General features: G+C 43.4%; 1 protein-coding gene and 1 long non-coding RNA gene across 4 annotated transcripts in view; one reads left to right on the top strand and one right to left on the bottom strand.

Moving 5' to 3' along the window:
- The first annotated feature begins 1,718 nt into the window (after nucleotides 1–1,718).
- Nucleotides 1,719–2,480, top strand: LOC127528845 (uncharacterized). Of its 3 annotated transcripts, none has more exons than XR_007935449.1 (3): nucleotides 1,719–1,857; nucleotides 2,056–2,187; nucleotides 2,386–2,480. It is a non-coding gene; the product is annotated as an uncharacterized LOC127528845 (long non-coding RNA). The 3 variants fall into 3 exon arrangements; XR_007935451.1 differs by lacking the exon at nucleotides 2,386–2,480 and adding an exon at nucleotides 2,320–2,375; XR_007935450.1 differs by lacking the exon at nucleotides 2,386–2,480 and adding an exon at nucleotides 2,254–2,309.
- A 4,306-nt stretch (nucleotides 2,481–6,786) lies between these two features.
- LOC114654378 (A disintegrin and metalloproteinase with thrombospondin motifs 19-like) overlaps nucleotides 6,787–8,529 on the bottom strand; it is a 221,007-nt gene continuing 219,264 nt past the window's right edge. The window contains exon 23 of the mRNA XM_028804882.2: nucleotides 6,787–7,022. Within this exon, the coding sequence (XP_028660715.1) occupies nucleotides 6,871–7,022 (152 nt within the window). The 3' untranslated portion in view covers nucleotides 6,787–6,870. The remainder of the gene's footprint in view (nucleotides 7,023–8,529) is intronic.

The following is an 8,529-nucleotide window of genomic DNA, read 5'->3' as shown; positions in this document are numbered from 1 at the left end:
TGGATGAAACATTTTGTATTTGTCATTTTTGTTTTCAGATTTGCATGTAGAGTATCATCCTATACTGTATTTCTTTTGCATCTTTTTGAAAATTTGGAATCTGCAAAAGACAATTTTATCCTTATTATTATTATTATTAATTATTTTATTAGACTCTCTTTATTTAATCCAATAAGCTAAATATTAAAGACGTTTTGATAAGTAAGGTATTTTTAAGGGGGGTGGGGGGTCTAGCAGTCCCCATTGGGGTCAGTTGTTTGCTGATCTCCTAATTCACTTCAGATGTTTCTTCTTTATCCCCACTACCTTCTCACACAGGACAGCCAAGGGGGATAAGAGAATGGGGCGCCCCCTGCTGGTAAAGAGTAATTATAAGTCTTATATTAGTTTGGAGAGCATTCAAATATTTTTTTTGCAGAAAGAGCAAGCATTTCTTTTTTTCAGAATGGTTTGGAGTTTTATATTATTTGCATGTGTTATTTTCTGCAAAAACATTGAAGTAGGACCAATAGCCTCCAGTGGTCCACAGCACAGCGCTGAGACTAAAAGCTAAAGGAAAACCTTGGCTGAAATGCATGGCAACAGAGTGAAACATGCAGACAAGGAGGCTAACAGAGGCTTACCAGAGACAAAACATCATTCATGATAGATTAAAAATGAATGGATCAGTAGACCCCCAAACAGTATTATTCAGGATTAGATTACATTAGATCAGATAAAAACTTAATGTATTCCAAAAGAATTGCAACAACATGCAACACACGACTGAAAAAAAATGAAGGCCAGTATAAAGTGCAAGTAAAGCTCAATAAAATACCCCATGGAATCAGGGTTCAACAGCACCTCGCTAGTCACGGGACCCCTTTACAGGGGTGTAAACGCTCCTGGTAGAAATGAGGAAGGCAGTGCAGGAAGTGCCTATCAGACAGCCTTGGTGTCCCAATCCCTCCTAACCCACTAACAGCTGTGTTTGGTGGTCTCCCAGATGGGCTTAACAAACAGGAATGGCGTTTACTTCACTATTAGCACGTAATCTTATCTTGCTCAGCTGGAAGAATCCTAAGTCTCCTCTTTTAAGTAACTGATGTTTTATATTATTTGAAACTGGAAAAAATCAAATTCTCACTTAGAGGATCTGTGCAGAACTTTTTCAAAACCTGTCAGGATCTGATCAGTAACATTCTAGAAGAAGCTCTTAAAGCACTGAGGAAGCAGATTCCCTCCCCATTTCTTTTTCTTCTCCATTTATCTTTATCCACCTATTAAACTCATCAATTTACTTATTTTTACTAGCTTTAAGTTTTACTTTGTTGGCCATGCTGTCTTTCTCAGGGGTGGGGGTTGATTTATTTTCAATCCTATTTTTTGTAAAAATGCATCTATTTGTATGGAATGATTACAATAAAATCAATAAAATTAAAAAAAAAAAAAAAAAAAAGAAATGAGGAAGGCAGTGTAACAGTGCAGATTGACTATTAATGCCTGGATGGGCACTGCTGCTACTTGATTACAACTGTCTAAGATGTGGATGTACCCCAGAATCAAGTTCAGCGTGAGCAGTAAAGAGCGAAACTTTCATAAGACACAAGAAAACAGTCTCAGTACAGATCGCCTGCCTGGAAATTTACCTTGAATAAACGTAGTGCTAAGTAGGATATTCAGAAAGTACAAATAATATTGTAATGGACAGCACTGTCACTGTAGAGATGGGCGGGCCCTGGACAGGTGATTGACAGCTGGGTGTTGTAATGGCCAGCACTGTCACTGTAGAGATGGGCGGGCCCTGGACAGGTGATTGACAGCTGGGTGTTGTAATGGCCAGCACTGTCACTGTAGAGATGGGCGGGCTCTGGACAGGTGATTGACAGCTGGGTGTTGTAATGGCCAGCACTGTCACTGTAGAGATGGGCGGGCCCTGGACAGGTGATTGACAGCTGGGTGTTGTATTGGCCAGCACTGTCACTGTAGAGATGGGCGGGCCCTGGACAGGTGATTGACAGCTGGGTGTTGTAATGGCCAGCATTGTCACTGTAGAGATGGGCGGGACCTGCACAGGTGATTGACAGCTGGGTGTTGTAATGGCCAGCATTGTCACTGTAGAGATGGGCGGGCCCTGGACAGGTGATTGACAGCTGGGTGTTGTAATGGCCAGCATTGTCACTGTAGAGATGGGCGGGCCCTGGACAGGTGATTGACAGCTGGGTGTTGTAATGGCCAGCACTGTCACTGTAGAGATGGGCGGGCCCTGGACAGGTGATTGACAGCTGGGTGTTGTAATGGCCAGCATTGTCACTGTAGAGATGGGCGGGACCTGCACAGGTGATTGACAGCTGGGTGTTGTAATGGCCAGCATTGTCACTGTAGAGATGGGCGGGACCTGCACAGGTGATTGACAGCTGGGTGTTGTAATGGCCAGCATTGTCACTGTAGAGATGGGCGGGCCCTGGACAGGTGATTGACAGCTGGGTGTTGTAATGGCCAGCGTTGCCACTCTAAAGATGGGCGGGCCCTGGACAGGTGATTGACAGCTGGGTGTTCTCAGGTGTGTTGAGAACAGCCTGCCTAGTGAAGGGGCTGATATTTTTTCACAGGGTGTTTGCGAGTTTGACTGCTGTAAATTACTTGTTGTGGAATAAAAGCGCCCATTATTGGGTTTAATTCCCATCCGGTGTGTGTGTTGATTTTTCCATCTTGGTTTTTGTTAGAATAAGAAAAAAGAGAATATATAACATTCAGTTATCAATTTCCTTAGTTATCAAGATGAATTAAAGCATACTAGCTGTGCTATGTGTCTAAGACGAGTTGAAATCTAAGTAATCAGCACAGACCTCAGTGGATATGTCTCTGTTATATGCCATTTGGTCTGGACAGCAAACCAAGTGCTTTTCAAAGCAAAGAAGTAGAATCATTTTCAGTGGCCAAGTCAATCAGCTGACCTCAACCCAATTGGACGCATTTCACTTTCTGAAGACAAAACTGATGGCAGAAAGTCCAGCGAAGAAGCAGTAACTGAAGCCAGCTGCAGTAAAGGCCTGGCAAAGCATCACTAGGGTGGAAACCCAGCACTTGGAGATGGTCATGGGTTCCAAACTTCAAGCAGTCATCGACTGTAAATGATTTACAACCAAATATTGAAAATGATCATTATACTTATGATTATGTTAAGTTTGTCCAAAAACTTTTGAACCCCTGAAAACACAGGGACCACATATAAAAATGTGTGTCATTCCTAAACAGCTCATACAATACTTTTGGTAAACTCCATTGAATTAACTTTGAAAGTCTATACTTCAATCACATCTTGATCGCTTTATTTCAAATCCAATTGTGGTGGCGTACAGATGCAAAATTTTGAAAATTGCGTTGCTGTCCAAACGCTTATGACCCGACTGTATTGTACAATAAACCCCAGACAGAAGTCATGTGACTTGTAAAGCCAATTGGATGCCCCAGAGATGATTTAGGTGGGTCCTGTTAAAGGAACTTAGTACTTGGGCCATTAATTACCTTGTGTTTTCTTTTTGTAATTAATTTACACCAATTTACAGGGATCTGTTTTCACTTTGACATTAAAGTCTTTTTTTGTTGATCAGTGTCAAAAACGTCAAATTAAATGCACTGCGATTCAATGTTGTATAACAATAAAATATGGAAATGTCCAAGGGGTGAATACTTTTTATAGGTGTTTTATTCTGGCCCAAAGAAGGAAAAAGGGGCACACGTAGAGAAGTTACCTGCAAGCACTTGGGGGGGCTGCGCTCCTCCACTGCTAAAATCCAGTGGCCCCTAGCAAGCCTCCAGAAGGAACCTGACTTGGGTTGGCTTCGGCTTTGAGGAAGGTGAGAGTCATATTTGTTACCTTTTTCCCCAGACTGGTAGTGCGAGGTGGAATGGAAGCGTGGAGCCGCATGGAAGGAGCCATGCAAGACTGGGCAGCGTCTGCTCAGAGACTGGCACTCTGCTCTGATTGGCCCATGTGATATATTGATATATCAGAGCGCATTTCTTATTTCCACCCTGGTAGTCCTGCTCCGAGTACTGATGCTGAATGTAACATTAATAGAACACACTCACCAGCCACTTTATTAGGTACACCTTTCTAGCACCGGGTTGGACCTCCTTGTGCCTTCTGACCTGACATAATTCTTTGTGGCACAGATCCAACAAGGTGCTGGAAACATTCCTCAGGGATTTAGGACCATATTGGCATGACTGCATCACACAGCTGCTGCAGATTAGTCAGCTGCACATCCATGTTGCAAATCTCCTATTCCACCATTTCCCAAAGGTGCTCTATTAGATTGAGATCTGATGACTGTGGAGGACATTTGAGTACAGTGAACTCACCGTCATGTTCAAGAAACCAGTTTGAGATGATTTGAGCTTTATGTTATGGAGTGTTATCCTGCTGGAAGTAGCCATCAGAAGATGGCTACACTGCGGTCATAAAGGGATGGACATGATCAGCAACAATACTCAGATAGGCTGTGGCATTTACATAATGCTCAATTGGTACAAAGGGGCCCAAACTGTGCTAAGAAAGTATCCCCCACACCATTTCACCACCACCACCAGCCTGAACCGTTGATACAAGGCAGGATGGATCCATGCTTTCAAGTTGTTGACACCAAATTCTGATTTTGGAACAGAAATCGAGACTCATCAGACCAGGCAATGCCTTTCTATCAGCTCAAACCAGTCTGGTCATTCTCCTCTGACATCAACAAGGGATTGTTGCCCAGAGAACTGCAGCTCACTGGATATTTTCCCATTTTTGGACCATTCTCTGTAAACTCTAGAGATGGCTGTGCATGAAAATCCCAGTAGATCAGCAGTTTGTGAAATCCTCATAGCAGCCCGTCTGGCACCAACAACCATGCCACGATCAAAGTCACTTCAATCAACTTTCTTCCCCATTCTGATGCTCAGTTTAAACTTCAGCAGGTCATTTTTGACAGTCTACCGACCTAACTGCATTCAGTTGCTGCCATGTGATTGGATATTTGCGTTAACAAGCAGTTGAAGAGTTGTACCTAATAAAGTGGCCATTGAGTGAATTCTCCAATCCAATTAATTCAAATCAGGGCTGTAGGGGGCAGGCGCCTACCACAGTGCCACTGGTTACAAGAGAGGAAACAACGCCTGAGAGGACACCAGTCCTTCATAGGACCCCCATTTGCACCCCCTCCCAATGGGCCAATTTAGAATTGCTAATCCACCTGACAGATGTAGAAGAATAAACCCACAGACGCACATGGAGAACATGCAGACTCTGGACATTATGATGAATGACCACGTGTAGGATCTAAACACAGGACCCCAGATCCGTGATTCAGCAGCACTAACTCTTGTTAGATCCTTCTGTCCTACTGGTACATTGGACAACTTATTTTAAAGGTCCCTGCTCTGTGTAGCACACTCCTCTGATTTTTATGTCATATTCTGGGTGTTATTTACATGGTGGGAGCAAATGGCCTAAGAAGTGGCCTATAAAGAACAACGCTGCCAAGTCAGTCATCACTAGGATCTCACTGTGTGACCCTGAGCAAATGAACTAAACCTTCAACACTCCGACTGCAGAAATATAGAAAAAATTGTTTTAAGCACATCTGAACTGTGATTCACTATAAACTCAGGGTCAGAATAGGTCTGCTCCGAGATTGGATGGATAGGTGACTGGATGAATGTCTTGAAGATGAACTGCTGGTGACTTTGAACAGAGGGAGACTGTTAAGACACAATGGACACCATGTCAGTGCTGACGTAGGCATACACCACAGCAGGAAACGCAAACGAAACCCACTCAAAAGCACCTTCTGCAGGATCTGGTGATGGTATGGAAGACTCCAAATGGACAGGCAGACAACTTTGTTTCTTAGTGCAGCAAGAACTGTCTGCAACTTAACATCAGCAAAACCAGTGAATGCCACTCACTAACCCCACCAGCCCCAGTGTTAATCTGAATGGCACAGGAGATGTGCATTGAGCAAACCCACAAGCCTCCTTTCTGGACCCCTTTAGACCATTTTAATTAATTTGACAGGCACAGCAGCGGCACAGTGGGTAGTGTAGGTTAGATTCATTGTCAATGCCAATGTATGCTCACGTGAGTGGGCCCTGTGATGGAGTGGCTTCCTGCTTTGAATGCAGTGCTGCTAGGACAGGCTGCAGACCCCCAGTGACTCTGAACTGGTATTCCGTGGATTTGAGAATGTTCCACCATTTAATTGTAAGGAAGATGTGGCCAGAGGTGCAGGCCAACGTTTTCTGTTCAGTGAAAATATCTTGCTCTGTAATTTAGCAGGTTGCTTCCCTGTCTCGGTTTCTTTAAATAAAACGTTTTGCTGTCTTAAGCGCTGGAGAAGTGGTGGGTGGGTGGGGGCGATGAATGACATATGCAAAAGATGTTCTCATTGATGTATACAGTATGCTTTCCGAGTATCTTCACTGGATGCAAATCAAAAAATCATAAATATGAAACAGCGTAGCCTCTGACATGCACAAAGCGTCTACACCACTGTGATTTCATTCATTTTACAGACGGCCGTACCTTAATGAGCTCCATTAATAACGCTCAAGATGTCCCAGGCCGCCTGTTGCCCGCACCTGGCCAAGGTCTGGACACTGCAGCTCCTCCACAGATGCCTCTGCCCTGTGCTCTTTTGGTTTTCCACACACACCTGAACACCATTTCTTATGCAGTGTTTAACGCCTGCGAGTTTGATTAAGTTTGTTCTGCGCAGAGATCTCCTGCAGAGCAGAAGAATAAAACAATCCAACAGCCGCTTGGATAAAAAAAACACACACTTTTGCAAATTTTAATATAAATAAAGAAATTCATCATAGAGTTCTGTCAGTTTCTGCTGGATGTCAACTTTTTTGCATCATCTTTTGTGCATAAAAGTCTCTACAAGTCTCACAGCAGCGCTGGTACCACCTCATATCCTGACAAAGGTTCTTCTCCCGTACGATTTTGCAGTATATCGGCCACTGGTCTCGGAGACACTTGAAGGTTAAGGCAGCTGAAAAACAAAAAGAAAAGGGCAGTGAACATCTGACTTTGCTTCACACGTGTCCTTGAACCACGTAGCCATGTAAAATGAATATGTGGGGAGGTCACAGGTTCTGAAAGATTTCATGAAAATTCCAAAAAGGAATTGAGGCGTTACGTCAAAGTTCATTTCAAAGCAGGCGTGAAATGTGTTTCAGTGAGAAAAATCCTAATGCACAGATGCACGTGTCAGTAATTTTTAATTCCAGCTATCTTATTTTATTCTAAATGTACACTTATGAGAGATCAGAGTCTGCTTCAGCAGCATTGGGCACAAGGCAGGAGCTAACTATGGGTGAGGTGCCAATCCATTGCAGAGAACACTCATACAAACATCCATATAGCCTGAAAATTTAGTGTCACCCATTAAGGCATCATGCATGTCTAAAGGACAGGAGAGTAAAACTGATAGGAAGGCCAGAAGAACATGCAGACTCCACATGGACAGCACATCTGTTTGGCACCCCATCTCCATTCAGCTCGGCCCATTATCGCTAACACCCACCAAGTGTGTACACAGGTGATCGATGTTCAGCTGCCCTTCACTGACCATGTTGCGATCCTCTCTCAGCCCCTATCTGATGGAGAATGCAGCACAACTCCTGGTCCAGCCCTTGGTCATGTCGCGTCTGGACTACTGCAACTCTTTGCTGGCAGGAACACCAGCATGGGGCGGCACATCTGGTGTTTAACCAGCCGAGGCAGGCACATGTCACTCCTCTTTTCAGATGATTACATTGACTTTCTGTAGTGGCCCATATTAAGTTCAAATCCTTGATGCTTGCTTATGGAAGAGTTAAAGGGTCAGCACCTATATATATGGAGACACTTGTGAGGTCCTATGCTCCTTCTCGACCACTCTGGTCTGCTGTTGAAACGCCGTCTTGTGATGACACTTCTGTTTGGCATCAAATCTCTAGTCAGATTCATTTTATGTGAAGCTTCAAGGTGGTAGAACAAGCTGTCCACCTCCATCCGAAACTGCTGACTCCCTCAATGTGTTTTTACGAAGCGTTTGAAGACTCTCTTGTTGATGAATTTCTGTGTAACTGATAATAGCCAATAGGTTTTTGTAACCCGGTTATATTTTGTTCCACGCTTTTCACTTATGATGATCATCTCTGTAATCTTGTCCTATAACACTTGTTCCTAAACAGTTCCTGAGACTGATGTTTACTCCATTATTTTGATCTCTTTTGTAAGTCACTGTGGATAAAAGCGTCTGTTAAACAAGTAAATGTAAATGTAAACTGGAATGGAATTTGAAATCAATCTTCTGGAGCTATGAAGCAGCAGCACAAACAACTGCATCACAATATTACCTCGTCTTTCATCGTGTTCTGTGTAAAAGCTAATGTCAACAAATCTAGGATGGTGCTTAAGAAATGTTAAACTGGTTAAAGGAGAGCGTCAAAGAAGTGTCAGTGCCTCCCTATTTATTGTCAGTTCACTTCAACACCTCATACCTGCAGATTCTC

The sequence above is a fragment of the Erpetoichthys calabaricus genome, chromosome 7 (genome assembly GCF_900747795.2).
Source record: "Erpetoichthys calabaricus chromosome 7, fErpCal1.3, whole genome shotgun sequence".
Lineage (NCBI taxonomy): Eukaryota > Metazoa > Chordata > Cladistia > Polypteriformes > Polypteridae > Erpetoichthys > Erpetoichthys calabaricus.
This window is presented reverse-complemented; position numbering and strand designations above follow the sequence as displayed.